The 22,833-nt window shown below is 49.3% G+C and overlaps 1 protein-coding gene across 3 annotated transcripts in view; it reads left to right on the top strand.

The window, feature by feature from the left end:
* CAMKK1 (calcium/calmodulin dependent protein kinase kinase 1) overlaps nt 1-22,833 on the top strand; it is a 91,873-nt gene that overhangs the window by 42,536 nt on the left and 26,504 nt on the right. For all 3 annotated transcript variants that reach the window (XM_061355501.1, XM_061355500.1, XM_061355499.1), the window contains exons 3-9: nt 5,957-6,004; nt 7,932-7,985; nt 15,140-15,191; nt 15,761-15,894; nt 16,459-16,495; nt 18,661-18,682; nt 20,626-20,714. In XM_061355501.1, coding sequence (XP_061211485.1) covers nt 5,957-6,004; nt 7,932-7,985; nt 15,140-15,191; nt 15,761-15,894; nt 16,459-16,495; nt 18,661-18,682; nt 20,626-20,714 — 436 coding nt within the window. The remainder of the gene's footprint in view (nt 1-5,956; nt 6,005-7,931; nt 7,986-15,139; nt 15,192-15,760; nt 15,895-16,458; nt 16,496-18,660; nt 18,683-20,625; nt 20,715-22,833) is intronic.

Consider the following 22,833-nt stretch of genomic DNA (forward strand, 5'->3'; position numbering starts at 1 on the left):
TCATCCATTGCTGCCCGAGTGAGTCAGTGTGCAAGAATGAAAATGAAATTGATGAGCATTTGGGCTTTATCAGTGGCACACGTGCTGGCACTGTCTATCAGGAGCAGAGATGGATGGCACAGTGCATATCAACGTTTCCTGTGTTGTGCTGATAGCCATCTAGGCTGGAATCTGCTTTTCTCTCCAGTCATAGCAGGAGTGTCAGCTTGCTGTCAGCAGCTCTGTGTCCTCGACTCGTCTGGAGGAATAATGGAGAGATGTGCTATGAGGATACAGCAGAGGTGAATTTTCCGTTGTTCTCTGCTAAATTATAGAACCACCATGTGTCAGTTAGAGGGACTCTGCTCAGCTTTCCAATGCTACCTTGATATTTGTTCACAGACTGGGAGGAAAACTTATATTCAGGGGTGAGAGGACCCAAGAGCTGAAGCTGAGGCTGTGATGCTGCTGGAGGATTCACCCAGCGGTGAGCGGGCAGTGAATTGGGATGTCCTGTCCCTGCCTTCTGAGTGGGGCTGCTTGGGTTTGTCATTTAGGAAGATGATGGCTCCTGGGCTGGCAGGGCTGCAGCAGAGCCAGGGCTTCTTGTCTTGCATAAAGGCAGTTCCCAATGCCCTGGGACACAGTTGGCAGCTTGCAGCTACTGCTGTGAAGTCTGGATCTGTGGTGTTAACTCTGCAAGAGGAGGAATCTGTTCTGCTCTCCTCACAGCACTGCTGTGTGCTTAACCTGATCTGCCCTATCTCTGTCAAAACTGATCTGTAGTTTAAAAAGTCTCCTGCTCATTCCCTGCTTTCTTGGATTATTCATGGACTATGGCCTTGGAAGGCCTTTTCAGTGCTGCCTTCTCTGGATGGAGTGCTCATGAGGCTGGTAGGATTTCTGGTGCCTTTGCTGCCCATCAGTGTTTTGCTCTAACAAGGGAATGGCTTTGCGTTTAGCTGTGGCCCAGAAGTCATTAAGCTAGTACAATTAAGGGTACCTAACTGCAGAGCTGAGGCTCAGGTCCCAATATTTGGGTTGCTGGCCCACATTGCCTCTGTTTGATGTGACATTCTCAGCTCCTGCTTGGTGCTGGCAGTGTGGCAAGAGGATTTTCCTGGGGCTGCTAAAAGCAGCTGCTGCTCTGCTGCACGGATGATGCTCCAGTGCTTGTAGGTTCCAGGGCAAGGCTCTTGGGACCATGTCTGTACAGACTGATGGGCACCTTGTCACCATGTTTGACAGAGCTTGTCCCCCGTAAAATGGCAGGGCTTGTATCTGTGAAAGGGTAGAGGTGCTGCTTGTCGGAAAGTGGCATTTGACAGTGCAGTGCTGTGAGGGTTTTTATTCTGCCATCCCAAACCAACCTTTATAGGTAGCCAAGAAGGCTTATTTGGAGGGTGGATAGAAGAATAAAAGATGTCTTTTTCGAGGCTTTCTCCCCATACCTGCCAGCACTCTTAAGTGCTTTTTACTTTCTCTTCTCCAGTCTCTTCTGGCTGCATTGTCTTTTCTTTCACACATTCCCTTTCTCTCCCAGCATCCACCCACTCGCTGGCATCTCTGTTTTTCCAGCCCTGGTGCCTGCATGGTCTCTCCACCCTCTGGGATCAGCAGGAGGTCATTCCAGCATCCAGCCATCAGCTGGGGCCCTCTGTGCTTTAGGAGTGGGGAAGATGAGTCAGGCCAGTGCATTCTTCCTCTTTGATGCAGCTGCTGCTGGCCCAGCTGTGCAGGGAGGAGGACGAGCTGACAAAGGGAATTTTCCAAAGCTTGAGGTCCAGGGCTTATCCCAGTGGCATGGAAAACAGGTTGCTTTGTCCTTTCTTTCCTTGGCTTCCTACATCTTTATCATAGGTCTCCTGCTTGTTTGGCCAACTGGTTTGAAGCAACTGGTGTCCAAGAGCTGCGAGAGGCAGTGCTTCAGCGCCAGGCTGATCCAGGTCTCATGCTCCTCCAGTCTCTGGGAGCTGCCTGGTTTTGTTAGGAGTGTACAGAGGTGAAGCCAGGTGGGACCAGGGCAGTGGTGGGGACAAAGCTCCTACACAGCGTGGACTGGAGAGTTTCCCCTTCCACGAGTCTCCCAAACTCATCTCTTCTGTGGTGCTCAAAGTGCAGCTCTTTTGAAAAGATCATACAGACTTGGAGAACATTTCTTCAAAGAAGAGCCTCCCCCAGGCATTGCTAACTTCTTTTCCTTGTATTAATTAACCTTTGTTTAAAATTACATCGCCAACTTGTAGAAGAGCAAGGTTTGAGGGAAGGAGAAAGCCCAAAGCTGCAGCTGCAGAGGGGCTGGAAAGGAGCTGCCTTCATCCCACTGGTCCCAGCCCCCTTGCATTCTTCTGACTGCTCTGCCAATGAGAGGATACATCCAGCTTTGGGGTTGGGGGTGTGTGAGCCCAGCCAGCAGTGCTGAGCCTTGTGCCAGTGCTCCTGCCAGCAGCCACTCATGGTGCTGGGCTTCAGGTTCAGCATTTGGGTCTGGATGTTCTTTCTTTTACCTCCGTGAGCTCTGGGCTTTCAGTGTGTCGTGCTCTGCCCCTGAATAACTTGTTGTTGTGTTCACTGCTGCCCCTGTATTACCCCTTGTCTGGCTTTTAATTTTGTCTCTCTTTAGAACTCCTTTCACTTCCCTTTCCAGACAGGATGTGTTTAAACCGGTGTTAGTTCCCAGTTTTCTTTCCCTTGCTCCTCTTTAAAGTGTATCTCTGAAAGGCTGAAACTGCCTTCTTTTCAGATTCCTGGGTTTGCCTTCTTTTAGGGCACCCATTATATAAGTATGTGGGCAGCCTGCTTAGTCTGGAAACAAGCTCCAGCTCTTCCTCCTCATCCCTGCATTCACCCCTGGACAGCAAAGCTCAATTCTCTATTCTCAGGGTTTCTGTCACCCAGTGGTGGTGGCAATGGATTTATGGAATTGGGCCTGGACTCTGGGCTTCATAGAATCATAGAATGAATTGTTTGTGTTGTAGAGGACCTTAAGATCATCCAGTTCCAATCCCCCTGCTATGGGCAGGGATGCCTCACACTAGATCATGTCACCCAAGGCTCTTTCCAGCCTGGCCTTGAGCACTGCCAGGAATGGGACAGCCACAGCTTCTCTGGGCACCCTGTGCCAGCACCTCCCCAGTAAAGAACTTCTTCCTTACGTCTAACCTGAACTTCTCCTGTTTCACTTCCAACTCATTCACTGTGCTTTGTGATTTTTAATCAGTTTTTGTTTTCTGTGGCATTGATTCTCCCCTCCCTCTCTTGAGTAATACCTTGGAGATGTGAACAAATGGGGCAGGTTGTTTTTAAAGTGGAACAATTCTTGCTCACTTGGACAGACACAGCAGTCTGATTTGCTGACAGCTGTTCATTAAAGGATCTCATTCAGGTTCTTGTTCTGTTCTCATTTAGCAGCAGTTGCAAATACACTGGCGTGATGAAATCAAGAGCATTGTACAATGTTATCTTTAAGAAACACTTGGCCCCGAGATAAGTGTTTTACTCCGATAAAGGAGCAGTACAATTATCCCACTTCCTGCAGGAGAACCAAATAACATCATAACCACCCTGCCAGTCTGCAGCAACACGTGGCAGCCGTCACTTGAGCTGTGAATTAGGGGCTTTCTCCAAGGAGAAAAAGGTAGAAGACACCTATAATCTGTTGTGATTTTGCTGCATTCAGCTCAAATGCTGGAAGCATGGGAAGAGCTCAGATGATGGCGAAAGGGTGTCCTAGCATTGCTCACAAGCTCTATTTAGCAACAGTGAAGAACTAGAGAGATATTTCAGGTGATCAGTCTGGTGCAGGATGAGAGTGGTAATGAATGAGGGGAAGGTGATGGTCAGAGTCAAAGGAATTGGTGCCTTGGACACAGGGACAAGGAATAGTCCCTCCTCGGTTGCACTAAATGCTTTGGAAGGGGGTTTGCCCACTGGATGGACCGTACCTGCACAGAGGGCTCTGCTCTTTCTGGAGGGGGCTACACTGTGTTGGCAAGAAGCAGCAGCAGACTTGGTGCTTTAGAGATGTCACCTTGGCTTGAAGCACAGTACTGAGTGCAGACCAAATTGTCTATAGCTACGTGGAAAAGGCTGTATTTACTTATGGAAGTAATCCTGACTTAGGGGAGCAGGCTTGGTAACAGGACCTGGTCATTGCAGGGGCAGGAGATACTGAGGTGGTTGGAAGCTTTCTCAGAGGGTGATGGCTTTTCCTGTCTGTATCAGCTGTTTTGGTGAGCATTTCCTCATCCCTGCAGTTTTGCACTGGCCATGTGTTTTGCATCTTTGCTTTTGCTGGGTCTTGTTCTCTCCTGTCTAGTTGCTCTTAGTTCTGATGTATGGGGTTTTGCCTTTGGAATGATATGTGCTCTGCTAGCAGCAGAGTTAATACACTTCTATGGGCTCATTACTCACAATTGGCTCCTCTTCCCTGTCAGAGCAGTAGAAAAAGCTTTCCTTACTGAGAACAAGATCAAGATTGAAATAATTCCTTGTATTCCTGACAAGCCAGTGCTTGCAAGCTTAAAAAGTCATCACCTCACCATTCCTGTGTTCTCCTTTGCTGTGATGATTGCTTGAGTTAGGAGTGTCTTCTGTTGGTGATGGTGGGGAAAGTAAAAGATACATCTACCATGTCCATGTTCTATTGCATCCTGAGAGGCAGAGGATGGGGATTCTGCATGGGGCCAAGGCTGTAACACCCCTTGATCTTTCTGAAGGTGTCTGGCACAGCTTTGCTCTCCTGGCACTACTTCTGTAGACTGCAGGGCTATTTTGAAGTTTATGGGGAGGCTAATCTACCTGTCTGTGTATATTACATCAGCTTTGTTGCTGGTGCAGAGGCTGGAAGTGGATTTCCAGCCTTTTTAGTGCTTGGCAGTCTCAGGGACAAATAGTGTGTGCTGTGTGTGGGGAAGCGTGTCCCATCTACAGCTGAGCACACCCCACCTCAGAGGGGCCCTTCTCTCACCCCAGCGAGCTTGGGGCTCTCCGTGCCCCTGCAATGCAGGTTAAGTGCTGTGTGTGAAGTCCAGACAATGGCAGAGATCCCCATAAGAACGCTCTGACTCTTTGCCAGCAGCTCTGCACTGCAGCAAGGTGTGAGCTCTCCCCATGGTCCCCATTGTGGTGGCCAAGGCAGGCAGGTCCCTGGGTGCTCCCCAGCAGCCAGGCAGTGCAGGCAGAGCCTGGTGCAGGCAGAGTGCTCTGCCCACACTCATGGTCTGGAGCCCCCCAGGGCTTCTGTGGCATCTGGGGGTTTCTGCTTGTAACTAATGAGGGTGGAGGTGTCAGCTCCCAGTGAAACAGAGTTGTGGAGCTTTTGCTGCTCTGTGGAAGTGTTTTCCTGTAGGTAGTACAATGCTAAGGAAGGGTGGATTTAATACCAGGTAAGTGCCTGGCTTTTCTCTTCCACCTTGCTTTCCAGCCATCATCACTCCCTGTGATGCTCCTGGCCATTGAGTAACTCAGCACCCCACCATTACAGCCCTGTCACAGCTTGCAGCATCCACCCCCTTCCCACCCCTTGTGGTTTCAGTGCTGGGTAGCTTGCACACAAGGATCAGACCTGCTTAGGGGTCATGTATTTTACCAGATTCCCTTTAAAGGAATCCTTTATTGATTGTGTGGCACAGCAGAGGAACTTGGATCCATGTGCTCTCCTCCAAGACCAGCCCATGGTCCAGGTGAGGGCTCCTCTGGGTACAGGCACAGCCTTTGCTTGCAGCCCACAGAGGGTCCCTGCCTTTGCCAGGCTGATGCTGTGACCCTGGGGCTGGAGAGAGCTCCGTGGAGCTGGGGACAGGTATTTTCCTGCTTGGTACTGAGCACAATAAAATAAAGTGTTTCTAGTGTAACGCATATCCGTTTAAATGAGATTTAGTCTTTCATTATTCAGCACTCTGCCTCTACTTGATATTGATTCAAACTCAGTCGTTTCCTTTTACCAACACTTTAATTATGTTCTTTTGATCTGCAGGACTGCGTGCAGTTAAACCAGTACAAGCTGCAGAGTGAAATAGGCAAGGTAAGTTCCTGGAGCTGGTGTTTGTCGCAAGCAACCTGCACGTACACACGTGAGTGAAAAGACTGTGCCAGGATAAGTGACCTTACTGGCCAAGGCCAACCCCTGTGTTTGGTTTGGGGGTGTTTAGTTTATGCCTTATTAGTTTGAGCAAGTTTTGTTCAAGGTCAAAGTGGAGCTACTTCCTCTGAAAGCTAAATTTACCTTCCTTCCCTGTGCAGGTTGTTCAGCTGGCTCCCTTCCAGGGGGTTTGCTTGCCAAATGTCACACTAACAGCCTCTGACGCATTAATACAACCCATCAAGGAAAGAAAACCAGACAAAGATCAGGGCAGGTGTTTGGTCACCCCCAGGACGAGTTTTAAGCTTTTATGTCCAGCAATGAAACACTAGTTTAATTGTAGACCGCATTTAAAGGCTGCAGATTGATTCAAAAGAGATTCCTCCAAAGTTGTTTAGAGGTCTGGGCTGGTAAGCAGCTCAGACACCTGCACGTTTGGATGTCTGCCACGATTGCAGATGGGGCCATGAGCGATGGTGCTGTCTGGAAGCTTATGTTTGCAGTCAGAAGGGACTGCACCCTGAGCTGCAGAGACCTTCACCAGGAGTTTCATTAGCACAAACTCCTCTCTAAAGCAGAAGGCCCCAGGCCATGGGAGGAGGCACCTTACCATCTGTGCAGTAGGCTGTGCGTTTGACTGCTGGCATCAGCAGGTAAGGATGGAGATACCACTGCTGGTGGTACAGCAGACCAGTTGATGTTATCTGAAACTCACACACAGCTTATGGCTTTTGTTGTTGGCTTAAGTATGACTTAAGGAGAGCATGAGGCCTTTTCTGTGGTGGATTTGCCCTACCTCCTCCTTCCCTTTGAGTCACAGTGAGCAGACAGGCACCCTGAGGTTGGTAGAGAGTCTACTGGACCTGCTGTTCTTCTGGATAATCTGGATGGCTTGTTGTTCTCCTCTGAGAACAGCACCTACATTCCAGCTATTAGTGAGGTCAAGAAATAGGTTTTCAAGGCTATAGTGTTAATCCTACTCCTTTATTCAGTAGGTACCAGAAAGAGGGGAGATCTAGATTAGGAAGAAGTTCTTCCCTGTGAGGGTGCTGAGGTGCTGGCACAGGGTGCCCAGAGAAGCTGTGGCTGCCCCATCCCTGGCAGTGTTCAAGGTCAGGTTGGACACAGGGGCTTGAAGCAAGCTGCTCTAGTGGAAGGTGTCCCTGCTTGTGGCAGGGATTGGAGCTGGATGAGCTTTAAGGTCCCTTCCAACACAAACTATTCCAGGTATCTGTCAGGGATGGTACCTAGCCATGATGTCATGACTTGCTTGCATAAAATGTATAGTGTTGACATAGAACTGCAAAAAAAATAGTGATTTGGATGGAGTCTGGCTCCAAGCTGTCCCTGCAGCTGTGGTTACAGCAGCAATCCAGGTCTGCATCTGCCTGGTCAGCATGCAGTTGGTGTAAAGCAAGCGGCTGGTCCTCATTGAAGTCCATTTGCTCTCAAGAGATACAGAGGTTTTGTGCTGACAGTGGTCTTGTGCACAAGTACAGGAAAGGGAGTCATGCAGAATTTCCAAACTTGCACAAAACAGATCTGCCTGGCAGTGATTCTCTCTGCTCCCCACCCACGCTGGAGGTAAGACAGACACATTGGCTTTGGCACAGGGCAGGATGGGCTAACACTCAACTCCTCCAGACACTGTTAATCCTTAAATGCCCCAGGGCTCCAACAGAGCTGCCAAAATATACAACCTTGCTGCGGGTTTCCATCACCTGCAGATTTTGCTTAGGGGTAGGCAGAGTCTGGGACCTTGAAGGTGGGTTTTTTGGTCCCTGTCTGCGGCCATGGTGCAGCAGCCTTGAGCAGCAAGGAGACAAGGTGAAGCTGCTGAACTGACTGTGCAATGTGTGTTTATTTTTAGGGTTCCTACGGGGTTGTGAAACTGGCTTACAATGAGAACGATGACAAATACTACGTAAGTGTGTCTCTCCCCTGCTCCTCATCCTTCTTTGCCTCCCTGAGAGCTAGAATCCCCTCTGCCTTGCTCCTTTAACATCTGCATTTCTGATTTGGGTAGTGTGCAAGGTATTGAACCAGCTCCCACTGGGTATGGAGCTGCTGCTTGTGTGCAGTGCCAAATGGGAGGGAGATGGGGTGGGCTGCCTTATGCAAGAGGCAGGAATCTTGGAGGCAGGCTCCTGATTTGTCCTGACATTTTCTAGCTATGAAGCAGGTCACCTGAAATTAGAGGCATGTGGGTGGTGGTATTCAGCACCTGCTGTGCATTGGAAGATTGGCCTGGAATCAGCAGGCAAGATATGTAAGGAAATGGGGGTGTTTTATAAGAAAGATGCTGAACAGCATGGCCCAGCTGGGCAGTGCCTGGCTCCCCTGCAGCTTACCCCCATGTGGGATGCCTCCCTGTACACCAGACAGGACCTTACTTGTCAGGTGGTGAGGTGTAGGGTGCCGGGCAGAAGGCAAACCTTGGCTTTTAAATCCTTTGCTGAGCTGAAGCCAGAGTTGAAGGGTTTCAGATGCAAAAAGGCTGCTCATGCTGGAGGCTCCTTCTCTGGTCCTCCCCTTTCAGAGGCAGGTGAATCCTGACTGTCCCAGCTGGGATTCCTGTAAAATCCATCTGCAGATGTGCTCATGTCCCTGGGCTTGCCCTGTGCATGGTTTGATCAGGCTGAGGGCAGGAGCTGGGCAGCTGGTAAAAGCCAAACTGCCTTGTGTGTGTGGCTGTGCCTGAAGGCTTGGGGAAATGGCTTCCAGCAGCGTCTGGTGGATCCAGGGCAGATACCTGCTGAGCAGAGCTGGGTGGTTGAGGGGCTGTTGAACCTAAACCCTGCTGCCCTCCATGCAGCCCTGCCTGGCTCAGCTCCATACTGTGCCTGGTGAGAGGGTCCTGCTTTCACTGCTGCCATGGAGTGGCCTCACATAGGTGAAAATGGGCCCATCAGAGCACCCAGGCAGACACTTGTGTGCTGCTTTCTCCCTGTCCCAGTGCACAGAGCTGCTGGGAGCAAGAATATGCTATGCAGATATAAAGTGTGCTCATTCCCTGCTACTCCCCAGCTAGCTTTTCATCCCTTACTCTTGGATTTACAAGCGACGTATCGGGTTGGAGGGGTTGGGTGGGACGTCTGTTAGTGTTTGTTAGCCCTTCCAGCAGGCATGAAATTGCAGGAGAAATGTCTTGAAATGAAGGATGGAAGAGATGAGACAAAAATCTGGACAAGGTGCCCAAGCAAAGGAACCACAATTCTTTCCATCTCCTTTCCTTTCCAAGCTGACTCACCCACCCCACCAGAGTAGTTGCTGTTTCCAGGGGATCCCTTTCTCTGCTGCCCTGCGTGTCCTCCCTCCCATGCCCTGCAGTGAGACACTTCTGATTGGCAGTGGTGGCTTCCCTGATCCATCTGTCCCACTGGCTTAGGCAGTGCCAGGTCCAGCAGCCCAAAGTGGGAACACCTCCCATCGCAGTTATTTCCAGCTGAAAATACTGCTTTGAAAGTTGTGATGTGTACTTCTGGTGCTGCCCTTTTGTTCTGGGAATCCTGATGCTGTGCTGTGGGCAGGGTGATTGTCACAACTTGGCAGGAGAGAGCTGGGTTTAGGTTAGCATTGCCTGTTCTGTTCTTGTCCATGTTTTGTAACACCATGGACATGGATTTAGCAGGTTGACTCGAAGTCAAAAGTGAAAGTCTGTGTCCAGGTTAGCCTGGTGTGTGTTAGTTAATCCCCACTTAATCTGCATTTCTTTTTCTAATCTAAGCAAACACTTTAAAGCTACTACAGCATCAGAGGAGCTCCCATGCCTGGGTGGGCACTGTTTCAGTCTCACTACCTGAAGAGGGACAGGATGTGCAGATCCCAAACCTTCTTTGGTTCACCCTGATTCTCCTTTTGGGGGTGTTTGAGGCAGGGTCTGAACCAGGTCTCAGCTGGGATGCTGGGGCTGTGAATATGATCCTGGGAGGTGTGTGGGTGCTACAGCAAATGGAGAGGTGGGACCAGAGCGAGAGCTCATGGGCTGTGTCTGCCTGTGTTCCATTGCAGTGGATGTGGGAAAGGAGAGGGCAGGTGGCAGCACTGCTGCTGAAGGGCTGTGATGCTGACGTCTGTGTTTCATGCACTTCTTACCCTTCAGCTGGGGTAGCAGGAGCTTTCCCCCTTCCCTAGCCACAGTCACATGCAGACAGGCTGGCACCCCTAATCCTTCCAGGTGCCTGTGTGGATGTTTTCTCAGAGGGCAAGCCATGGTGGAGACACCTCTGCTTTTCCCAGATATTAAGACAGCCCAGAGCTGGCAGACAAAGCTTCGGAGAAAGAGCAGCCAACTGCATAACTGGCTGTCCCTGTGTTGAGATGACTTCCATGTCCATATCGCTCCTGTCTGAGACTGCACTGCAGCAATGCACCCCGACACCCCGGGGCAGTACCTAATGCCTGTTAGTAGGAGAAATGTGCAACTCTGATACCTGGGGAGGGCCTTTTCTGTGTGTTTTCCTCAAATTTAGCTCTGAAGGGTTGGTTTTGTCTCAGTGCTGAAAAGCAATAACAGATAATGGAGGAAATCAGCCCTTGGTCTTTACTGAGCAGTCCCTGATCGATTCACATTTGCAGTGTTTTAGCACGAGGCCAGAGTGTTGCTGCCTGCTGTATTTTCTTTAGCATGCTGTGATAAAAAAACCTCAAAGAAAGCAGAAGATTTCTATTTTGAAGTATAATTCAGTGTGCCTCCTGGCTCTTGCTGAGGCTGAGGCCCTTTGCTGGCTCTCATAGAAAAGGCAGTTTATAGGTACCAGGAACTGGATCTAGCTCCTGTCAAAGCAAAAGGGAAGATTTCTGTTGCTTGAATGTGTTTTGGAGCTGGCCTAGAATTAGGAAAAACTCTTGAAGGAAAAAGAAAAGCTGTTCCCATTTGGGAAAAGTGTAGATTGGGCTGTATTTACTTTGTGGGGTGTTCACCTTCCATTAAAGATCAGAGAGTGCTTCCAAGAGCTTTATCCTTCATCTCTGTGAAGGACTGCTGTGCCGTGGACGACTGTGAAAGCGTGCTGACTTGCATCAGTGGATGCAGGGAATGTATTAGGGCAAGGAAATGGAACTTTCAACACCACATGTGTGACCCACTGCTGTCTTCTAGGAGGACACCCTGTTGGGATGCAGAGGGCCCTGCCACTGCACTCAGTTCCTACTGCTGCTGCTGGGGCTTGTGAAGGTGTCACACCAGCATTTGTGGGGCTCTGACAAGGAAGCCTTTACAGCTGGAAAGGTTTCAGTGTCTCAGTTTGCAGGAGATGCTTTGACAGTGACCATGGGAAAAAGGAAAAGCCAAGCTCTGTGGAAAAGCAGCAAATAAAAAGCAAAGGCAAATGTGTCCAGATGGAGATTGAGTTTGGAGTCATTGTGCTGATGGAATTTGATTCTGTGATGCCTCGGGTCATGTCTGCTTCCTAGTTTCAATCTCTAAATCAGCTTGCAAATAAAAGTGGTTATGATGTACATTTGTTATGCTACTTCTGGACAAAAGCAATAGCATTGTACGTTGTCAGTGGGCTTCTCTTTTCCTTTTTCTTCTTTTTTAATCTGGTTTCCTAAGAAACAAGATTTGTGTGGTTGTGCTCTCTGCCTCTGTACCTGACAACCTTTGCATGGAGGGCTGCTTTCTACCAGCTGTCGATGATGGGGAGAAATTCCTTGCAAGTTTATGAAAAGAGCTGAGCAAAGTGCTGCTGCGGAGGAGAAGGTGGCCAGCAGTAAGCCCAGAACTTTCTAGCCCCTGGAGAGTCCACTTTGGTCACCATCCAGGTGGGAAGGGAAGGCACAGCTCCCATGTTTCTCATCCTCTTGCTCACGTAAAGCTACTGAACCACTGTCAGCTGCATAGCACTCCTCTCTCCTGCCAGAGCTTCCTTCTTAGCCACTTTATCTGAGGGATGTTGCTGTCAGGACAGGCAAGGAAATGCTCTCTGGTCTGCTCACCATTTCCATAGGGTGCTGTCATGCACTAGCAGAGGATTTAAGTGGTTTGTAGGAACCTTTGAGCAACATCTCACTACCCTGAGGGCTGCAAGTAGGGACTGTGCATAGGTCTCTGTCCTTGCAATGCAGGTCTCTGTTAGCAGATAAAGTGACATCTTAAGTGCTGTGAGAACAGAGCAGAGGACAGCTGGTGAGTTCCATTGTCTCAATCCATTTTATCACCCTTCCCTCCTGAAACTAATGGCTATTTTGCTGTTGTTACCAGCAGATCAAGGTCTTGCTGTGGCAAAAGCTGCTGTAACACAGGCATCCCTCTTTTCCATAAACCTGGGATCACCTTTCCCCCAGGCAGCTTCCCTGTGGTGCTAGGAGGAGAGCAGTAAGCTTAAATAATAACCATACAACAAAGAAAAGCACATGATTCCTGCTGCCTCTCAAGAGAGTATGTCCAGACCCCATCCGTGTGTGAACAGTTGGAAGGAAGGTGGGTACAAGGGCATGTGTGGAGGAAATCTCCTCCAGGCTCCCTCTTTTCCTGAGGAAGCTGAAGCAGTGCTTGCCAGTGCAAAGGGAAAATCCCTCAGCTTGGCTTTGAGATTGTTCTTCATCAAGAAGGCATTACCTGTGTAATTAGCTCTGCCTGTGAGTACAAATATCTTTGGCTCTCTCATCCATGTGAGCCCAGGAGGAGATGGTTGCTGAAGCATCCCTGTGCTGCTCCCATCTTGCACAGCCACAGTTCAGTGAGGAAGCTTTCTCCTGCCAGCTTGTACTTTAAAGTGAGGCTTCTCCACCGTGTGCTCTCTTCTCTGCTCTTGTGATAATCAAGTGGCTCTGGCTGTTGCATGATGAAGTTTGCTCTTCATCCCCCATGGGACAGCTCCTGTCTTCTGATCTGGCCATGCTTGTGTAGCAGCAGATATTGGTGCTTTGAGGTTGGTATAACCACATCCTGGTGTTTCTTCCACAGCAGTAGATGTGATTTGCAATCAGCTCACTCATGAGACAATAATCCTCACTCATCTCTCCCTCGTAGCATCCTTTGAGGCGTTTGGGTGACATCAGTAGCTCTTGTTCCCTCCATTTCTGTCCCTAAGAGCTGTTGATCCTCTCTGTACCTTCCTGCTCCCTCCAACCTTTCCCCAGAGCCTGCCTCCGAGCATTGATGCAACTTGGGAGCTGCCAGCAGCAAATTGCATCCTCTATTTCTTCTTTTCCTAAAGCTCCTTGCTAGAAGGCAGGTAGGACTCGGGGTGGGGTAGGAGCAAGGAGAGCAAGGTTGGACAGAGCCTTGGCCAATATGGGCTAGTGTGAGGTGTCCATACCCATGGCAGGGGGTTGGAACTGGATGAGCTTAAGGTCCTTTCCAACCCAAACCATTCTGTGATTCTGATTCTCCTCCCAGGCTGGTGATGGTTGCAACAGGAATAGGTGTACCAATTCCTTTGTTTTTTCCCACAGATTTTCATTATGGAGGGATAAAATTGGGGAGCACAGGAAGTCCTCCAGGCTTGGTCCTGTCTGTCCGTGGAGGGGGCTGCACACATCTTGCATCCTCTTTCAGCAGACCATGAATCATTTGGCTGTGTGTATTGGCCACAGCACTGTGCTAAGTACAAGATAAGCACTCTGAGTCTGTCTCTCAACACTGTTGTTTCCAGCAGTTGGCTCAGGAGCTGTCAGGCAGGACTGAGAACTACAGTGGCTCTTCTCAATTACATCGGTGCAAATCCAGAGGATTTCAGTGGATCAGGACCAAACCCAACAATCCTTCCAGGGAGCCATGAGCCTGCCTGCAGATGGAGCACTGATGGGAGGTGGGAATCCTGGGGCGTGCAGTGGCATTGCTGCCAGGAAAAACAGCTCGGGAAGGAGTTTGCTGAAGTGGGTTTGGTGACCTGCTCCTGGTGTACATGTTGAAAGCAGGTAGTGTGCAGGGAGCCTGCCTCCATGGTATTAATGCAGAATTCCTTGGCCTTTGTGTCCTGCACAGTCCTTGCTTGATTATATTTTGCAGGGATCACTCCAGTGTGAATTACACATTTGGATGCCTAATGAATAGGAGTAAGTACCAATTCTGGAGAAGGAAGGGAGTGACCATCACAGCTCTCGGGAGCACAGGCTGTTTTCCTAAGCAAATTGTACCATAAGCTGGTTTCTCATGAAATATTTATCTGCTGGACCACTTGGGGCTGTTGGAGTGGCCCTCAAAAAGGTTATTAATGCAGAGAGCAGATGGAGGCACAGAGACTGCCTATTAAATTCACATTGCCTTTTGCCACTATGCTAATGCCAGTCTGGATGGCAGAAGAGATTACCCTGACCCTCTCCCACAGCTCAGCTGCCTTCCTGGCTTCACAGCAGTGCCAGCATCAGTCAGGTAGGAGAATGGAGGGAAGCTGTTGGCAAAAACCCACTTCCTTCCCTGTGCTTTCACTGTGCTCCTGTACAGAGCTGGATTCTCTGCTTCTGATGGTGCAGGGATGGATGCCCATAAAGTACCTCATTCACGGCCTTGGGAATGGTGCTGGATCACACTGCAGGTGCTCTGTATTGCTCTGGCAGCATGGAAGAAGTTTATGGGGCTAAAGAATAGTGCCTGGGAATAGCAAAGGTGCCCCAGGCAGCACAGAACTGGTGGAAGGGCTGTGTCCTTGTCCTGTTCCAGGTCTGCGAAGCAGGTTGCAAGGGTGTTGCAGCTCTTTTGCTTCCCAGACCCTTGGGCAAAGCAAACATAAAGTGGAGCAGCCTTGAAGTGGCTCTGACGTGCAGCATGGCCATAGCATCATCCAAACCAGCAGGTACATAAAGGTCAGCTCGAGGAAGCCACCTCTTCCCTCAAGCTTCTGCCCCAAATGCAGAAATCTTGATTTATTTTAAATCGGACAAAGAGAAAGAGGCCCAAACAATTTCTTTTTCAGGGGAAAAAGATGAATGAAACCAATGGTTAGCAGTGCCTTTAGGAAAGCCTGGGTGAGCACGTGTGTGTGAGTCTGTTGTGGCCACCACTAACCAGGAGACGTCTAGGTTGAAGAGGAGACCTAAGCCAGTCCCTGATGCCCAGCAGACTCCTGTGTCACAGCCATGAGTGCTTTGGCTCTTGTTCAGTTTTAACACTGCTTTTCCTTCTTCCTTCAGGCCATGAAAGTCCTCTCCAAAAAGAAGCTCTTGAAGCAGTATGGATTTCCACGTGGGTATCTCGCATTTAGAGGTCTGCCTGTTGTCCTGAGCCAGGAAAACCTCTGTAGAAACCTTATCTGCAAGGACTGCAGAGCTTGGCCTAGTTCGAAAGCTGCCCAAGTAGTTAGGGGCTGGTTAAAATGCAGTGGGTAGAGAAGGCGAGGCACAACCACAGGGAAATTCAGTGCACTGGTAATTAGGTTCCTGGCTTTGATATTGAGTCTCTTTGAAGAGCTGACTCTTCCATATTCACCATTTATGAAACCTAATTAAGTACTGGAATTTGGGCAGGATAGACCCCTTCCTCCCAGGGGCTCTTCTACCCTCTCAGATAGTACCTGGCTCCAGTGGCTGCTCTGTGGGATGTGGCAAACAGACCATGCTGGGAGTCTGGTCTGAATGGGGCTTTTAAATGTCAGTTCCAGTTGGACGCTGTAATGCTTTGGGATGCTAACAAGGTGATGAGATCTTCCAGAACAGCTGGAGGTATCTGCGCAGAGGGGGCAGTGGCTGTTTACTCCTGCATGCCAGGTGCTGCTGAGAAATGAGCTGCTCTTCACCACATTATCCCACTTGCAGGTCGGCCACCTCCCAGAGGCTCGAAAGCATCCTCTGGAGAGCAGCCAAAACCCATGGCACCACTGGAGAGAGTTTATCAGGAAATAGCCATCTTAAAGAAACTGGACCATGTCAACATTGTTAAGCTGATAGAGGTGAGCTGCTCCTCCACCCTACACAGAAACAAGTCTGGTTCTTTTCTTCCTTCTTCAACTGCTCCTACTTCAGCCAAAATTGGTTTGAAATTCAGAAATGTAGGCTGGTGATACCAAGCAAGATCATCCCAATCAGGTGTGTCAAACTGACATACTTACCTTGGCCTTTGGGCTGGTGCCCAGGAGAAGGCAGCTAGCTGTGCTCGTGGAAGTACCAGCTAGCTTTGACCAGTGAATCTTGTGTGTAGCCCAGCCTGCGAAGGTGCACAAGTGCAAGGCTTTGGTGTCATTTTTGTTAGTGGCTGAGGTCAAGTTAGAACAAACAGTGCCTTTACTGGGAGGCTGTTTCTCCAAATACAGACAGAAGCACAGATTTTTCTGGAGACAGGAAAATGTGTCCTTCAAAGCCCTTCTTTCTGCAGGAGTATCTCAACACCAGCATAAGGCATTCTCAGTGCTTTGCAGCTCAGCACAAGGTACAGGGAGCAGGAAAATGTTACTTTTTATTCTCCTGCAGTTTTTCTTTTCCCCCCTTTCCCCTTATCTCTATGTTATCCATTACAGGTCCTTGATGATCCTGCAGAGGACAACTTGTACATGGGTAAGTGATGTATGCTACCAGAACCATCTGGGCTTAGACATAGTAATGCAAGTAGCAGGGCTTGGGGTCAGTACTGAGAGGCAACCTGTACCAACTTCAGCAGACTTATCCTTTCTGAAAAGTTAAATGCCTCTAAAGGCAACTGGGATGGAAGGGCCCCTTGCAGTAGAGTAAGGCAGCCTTGTGTCTTTGTACAGCTGTGCACATCCCTTTGACATGAGGACACAAAGAAAGATGTGACAGAGGCTCTGCCCTCCCCTATGTATATGTCAGTTCCAGTCCTAGAGCCGGGAGAAAAAGGAAGGGTGCAGGATGGTTCCTCATCCTCCTGGTATGAGGTTGGTCTCTCCAGACTCTGCCTCTGGGCAGTGGATAGTGGTGGTGACGCTGGAAAGCAGTCTGACCCCTGCAGAGACACTGAACATCCCACTGAGCCTGAGGTCCCCCTACAACAGCAGCACTGAATTGCCCTATGAGATGGCCCAGAGGAGGGGAATGGCTGACCCTCTTCTGTCTCTGCTTCCCTGTAATGTTTCCTCATGAGACAGGCTCAAAGGTTGCTTCTCATGAAATAATTATGGGATGCTTTTGAAGCTGCTTGTGAAAGGGGGCTCTGCCTCGCAAATGAAGCTATTTGCCTTTGAAAGGCCACTTTTCCCTTCCGGCTGAAGCCTGGTGGCACTCTGTGAGCGTCTCAAAGCAGCAGCCAAGGCTGATGCATGTGTGATGGGGAGGACAGCTGAGGCCCTTGTTTAAAGGCCTGAACTCCTAGGGATGAGAGAAGGGGAGAAATGAGGTAGCAAGCTTTGATGAATGAAAACAAATGCATGAGGAATTCAAAACAGCTGCAGCAAAGAAGAAAACAACAAAAAAACCACAACCTCAAACCCCAACAAGTTGTGGAGCAAGATTTCAGAACTGGCAGCAATAGCAGGTGGACAAGTGGTCCCACTGGGGCTCCTGGGGAGGCTGCACTGGTCCCTGGGCAGGGGGCAGTGGTTGTGTCTCTCTTCTCCATGCCCCGTCACTTCTTTGCTCCCATTTGCTCTGCCTGGGATCCCATGAGTGGTTCAGTCAAAGCAATGCAAAGTCAATGCCTCTGCAGCTCTGTCAGCAGCAAGGAGAAGTTGCGGGTGCTCAGCACTGCTCAGGACTGAGCCTTCTGCAAGTGGGCTTCCTCCATCCTCCTGCTGACCCAGCCAGTGAGAACTGCACCTTCCTCCTTCCAAAAATGCCTCCCACTACCGAGCTAAGCTAGAGAACGTGGAGTTTGCTCTTTGCTAGTTACTGCTGGCATGAAGTACTGCTGTGAGCACTCTGCTGCATGCTCTTTGGGAGAAAAGCAGGGGATGGAGGGTGCCAACAGGAACTGGGTAACCTGCAATGCCAGAGGATGGTTGAATATTGAAACGCTGCCACAAGCTGTAGCTTCTTCAGCCTGGAGGGCAAGATGAGCCAATGCAGGCTGCCTTGTTGTATTTGGACCTTCAGTGGTCCAGCACTGCAGGTGTAAGCAGGGCTGCCTGGTGCTCTGGGGAAGGCAATCTGACTGGATTGCTTGGGAGATGCAAAGAAACTCCTTAGTAATTCCTGAGGAAAGAGCTCTCCTACTAGATAAACCAGATCCTTCTCCGGTTTGCAGGAGAGGGGATCAGAAAACCACATTGCCACTGGCCCCCTCATCACACACAAAAAACTGATGTGCTCTACAAACCTCAGCTCACACCAACAAATCCTCTCCAGTTGCTCCTGCCAGGGCGCGTTTGCTTCTGACAACCATGTAGCTGTGCTGCTGACTGACACAGCAGAAACAGAGCAACATGTTCTTACAGCAGCTCCTTCAGCATCAGCAATTTAGCAGAAATACCACACCAACCAGCCTCCCTGGAGGTGCTGAAGGAGCCAGGACTCACAGAAGCACTGGGAGCAGCAGAGATGTGGCTGATAAATTAGCACCCACTGCCTCCCTGCGTGGAGCCGGCAGGGGCGGGAGATACTTGTCTTTGCTGAAGAGATGAATATTTTCACTGACATGGGTGAGGGAAGAGATGTGAATTGGAGGGAAATTGATTTTGCAGGTATGGGAATGAATGTGGTTTTGTAGATGCTGAAAAAACAAATAAGCCCTTCTGATTCATTCATGGTTTGATTTCCTTTTCTTGCAGTGTTTGATCTCCTGAGGAAAGGGTAAGTAACCCTCCTGGGATTCCCTCTGTCGAGAGTTTTGGTGGTCATCATTAGCTTCCTAGGTGAAATGGAGGTTTAATATGTGCAGTGGCAAACTGCTCTCTGCAGGCCAGCACAAAGGAGGCAAAATCCAGCTGTTTTGCTCTGTTACAGCATGGAATGATGTGGTGAATAACGATGGGCAGGAGGGCATCTCCTCGTGTCAGGCTTTGATCTGGAAAACAAATTGGAAGCCAATTCCCCATCAGATGCCTGGAAGAAAAGGTTTTAATAGCAATACTCTGCTGGGTAACAGCCACATCGTGGCTTCCTCTGGCACAAGGGGTCTAAGGTTGCATCAACACTTACTTGCCACCCATTGCCTTACTTTGCCCCTACCACTAAGGTGGTGTGGGAGGCTGTTTGTTTTCCCATTGCAGAAGAAGTGATAAGGTGGTGGGAGTCTCCTCACTGCTTTTTGCTACTGCTGCACTGATTCTGCAGCTCTGCACAGTCACACAGAGCTCAGGGGAGCTCTGCCAGGATGGGGGAGATTCCCAAAAGGCTTGATTTTCCCTCTGCTCCCATAAGCAAGCCTCTTGCAGGCTGCCAGCTCTAGTGGGTTGCTGGTGAGAGGCTCCCCAGTCTCCCTGGTGACAAGGCTGATATCTATCCTGTAGGAGAGGGGGCCAAGGGGGAGCTCCTGTAATCAGCTGTGGCCAAGGAACGTGCAGTGTGGCCTGTCTGCCTCTAGCAGAAGGCAATTAGACTCCATTAGTGGCTCTGCCAGTCCTGCCACTCACATTATTTCTCCCTGCTTTCAGCAGCAGGAAAATGTGTGGAAAGAGGGAGGGAAGGCAGTGGCAGGAAAATGCAAATGGGAGATGGTCATCAATCAAATGGGCAGCAGGGGAGAGGGCAGCAATGCTGCAGGGAGGATTCGCTGCTGGGTGCTAAGGGGAAGAGCCACAGAGCCTGGTTCTCTCCCTGGATCAGAGATGGGCTCTTCAGCAGGGTTTGGTTGCAAGGACAGTGTTTCAGAAGCGCACTCACTTAAATCCAGCTCTAGTCAGTGGGCATATGTCCAAATGCAAGGTCAAGCTGCTGAGCACAAGTAGGATTAACCCCCATTGCAGTTAAATCCTTAGCTCCTGCCATTCTTCCTCTGGGGAACAGAGATGCTGACTAGCTCTTACAGCCTCTTTGCCCTCAGGCACAGGCAGAGGAGGGGCTTTTAGAGGATACTGTGCATCTCTCAGCAGTGGAAAGCATACAAAGGAAGCATACAGAGGAAGGGAGAGGAGAAGATGAGCAGGTAACCTTGGCTGTTCAGGGCTGAATGGCTGATCCCGGAACAGCTAAATAGGTTTTCAAAGCAGTTTAGCACAATGCACTAGAAACATTCCCAGTTAACCTTTGAGCCAGGAGTCTGTGTCTAGATTCTGCCTTGGTTTAGGCTAGCTGCATGCTGGTGTTGCTTCAGGACTGAGCCCCAGCAGACATGACATCCAGTACACAGCAACGGGCTCTTCTCCACTGCTGCCTGGTACCTCCTGGTGGTGCCGGTGCTCACAGCCATGAGTAGCTTCGGCAAGAAACCTAAGGCCAGATCCAGTTTTGTTCTTTCACTCTGCTCTTCCCACTAGCACCCTGAGTGAATAGTACTTGCATTGTTTTGTGCAGCCAGCAGCAGTTAATCCTGATGTTGGCAAGGGCTCTGTGGCTCATACTGGCTTCAGGGATTGTGAAAAGCCACCCGCCACCTCTAGCTGAGCTCACTAACCTTGGTGTCACCATGTCCAGAAGGGATGGTTGTGCCTCCATCCCATGTCACAGCACCCAGAATCTGTGGGACTGTGGCCCTCAGTGGTGGGGATGTGGTGATGGAGAATGTGAAACTCCTCCAGTAAGGAGTGCTACTGCCATTCTGCAAAGTACTTAGTTGTTTTCCCTCTTCCTAACAGGCCTGTCATGGAGGTACCAAGTGACAACCCCTTCAGTGAGGAGCAGGCTCGGCTCTACTTCCGAGATATCGTCCTGGGCATTGAGTACTGTGAGTACCACCAGCACTGACAGCAGCTTTGCAGAGCCTCCTGCTCAGCTGGGGGGAAGCCTTTTGACTCAGTTGAGCAAGAGAGGTCTCCTCTAATTGCATGTGATGGGGTTTGCAGTTGGTGGTGGCCCTCCTGAGCTCAGGTTCACCCAAGCAGTATCACAGATGTGGGGAGCTGGCTTTCCTTGGAAAGGACATTAGGAAAATAGTTGCTTCCTTTTTTTCTTCTGTTTATCTCCTTCCAGAGAGTGTCTTTGAAGGTAATAGCAGAGCCACAAAATGGGTGTTTGCAGTGACATGGACTGAGCCAGTTAGATACAGCTGGAACAAAGTAAATAAGGCCCAACGTGGATCCCCTGCTGCTCACTCATCTTAGGGCCCTGCCTATATCCTCACCTGAGCTACTTGCACTGGAGCAGTTCATGCACAGGGTGCTGCCAGGACCCATGGAGCATGGTCTCATGTGCAAGAGATACCCATAAGCTGGCTGGTCTGCAGTTACTGCTTCTGTACCACCTGGGAGCATTGTGAGACTGCTGGTGAGCTGCATTTGTCTCTGTGCCTGTTTGATTCTGCTGTCCTCCTTGTAGACAGCCCTTCTGTAGAGTTTGTGATCTCGTCGTTGACTGCTTCTTTTGCACACTGATGCACTAAAGAACTGACCATGGTTAGACGGCTGAATATGAGGAGGAAGAGACAATACAGATTTTGCAGAAGCAATTCATGCCTTACAGATCTATTAGTTTTCCAGAGGAGAAAACAAACATGTAGATAAGATGATCCTGTTACTTAATTGTGTTTTGACTGCCAAATAGCTTTTGATTAGATCCATTAACAGTAACTCATAAAGAAGCTCATAAGTCAGTAACTCATAAAGACGCTCTTAAGTCTCTTTGGATGAATGGCCTTTTGTGGATTAATGACTAAACAGTCAGGAAAGTAGGAATACAGCTTTCACAATGAAGAAAAGTCACTAGTGCAGTTAAACAGGAATGCATATTGTGGCCTGGGTTGTTCAATATATTCCTGACTGACCAGCAAAAGGGTAGAGTACAGTAAGAGAGGTTGGTGATGACATCTAATTATTCAGAATGCGCATTGTTAGAGCTGACTGTGAAGTCTGGCAGGAAGATGCCACGATAGCAAGTGATGGAATGATAAAAATTCATTTTTATCAGTTGCTGACTGCAGGGTAATGCATGAGGGGGAGAAACACCACTAAAGATACGTGCATCATGATGGGCTCTAAATTAGGTATTCTCACTCAGGCTTCATTCTGGAGGGTTCTCTTGAGAATGCCAGCTCATTACTTAGTGCCATTCAGCAAAGCTAACAAGGTTTGGGAAATTATTGGGTATGAAATAGAGAAGAAAGCAAAAAATGTCATTAGACAGTGATTTGGATCTGTAAGACTTTTAGGTACAGGCAAGGAGTACTTTGAATGTACTGTGCAAGTCAGCTCAGCCTGTCGTAGAAACAGCTCTCTAGAACTGAAAAAGGGCTGAGAAGGGTGATCAGGATGGTGCTGGAACATCTCATGTACAAAGACTAAAGCTGTTAAAATTACTATGGGAAAGTGTAATATGACAAAGGCTGATAAAATCCTAACTGTCAGGGAGGTGATGAACAGGGGATGAATCTTCTTTGGATCTTTCTCTGTATCTAAAACCACAAGAACTAAGGGGCAGCAAACAAAATAATGAGGTAGCCAGTTTAAACCAGAAGGAATTACCCTTTCCAGCTGTTTCAACCTTAGGAAATAAGAACCTGCTCCTTTAATAAACCAGAGGGAATTGTTTTGACTGTGCTTTCAAAAAGTCGGTGTGTAGCAGCATCAAACTCCAAAGTAACATTTCATACCGCTGCAGAGCTTTGGGCTGCTTCTGCCTCATTTCATCAGTTTCCAGTGGCCCCTGCAAGCTTTTGCTCCTCCGAGCCAGAGCAAGCCCCTTGCTTCTTTAAGGCTTTTGAAGCCTCACCTGGTTTCAGACACCTGCAAAGAAAACTCTCCGAGCATTATAGACCTTGCTGAGGCAGAGGAAGGTGGTTTGCAGTGCCCGGCTCCATCGCCACACTGCAACACAAACACCACCTCTGGTTTTGTCTTGAACAAGTGGGT

Source organism: Neopsephotus bourkii, unplaced genomic scaffold, assembly GCF_033783945.1.
Source record: "Neopsephotus bourkii isolate Nb327-2 ecotype Australia unplaced genomic scaffold, CSIRO-AGI_Nbou_v1 NB_804, whole genome shotgun sequence".
Lineage (NCBI taxonomy): Eukaryota > Metazoa > Chordata > Aves > Psittaciformes > Psittacidae > Neopsephotus > Neopsephotus bourkii.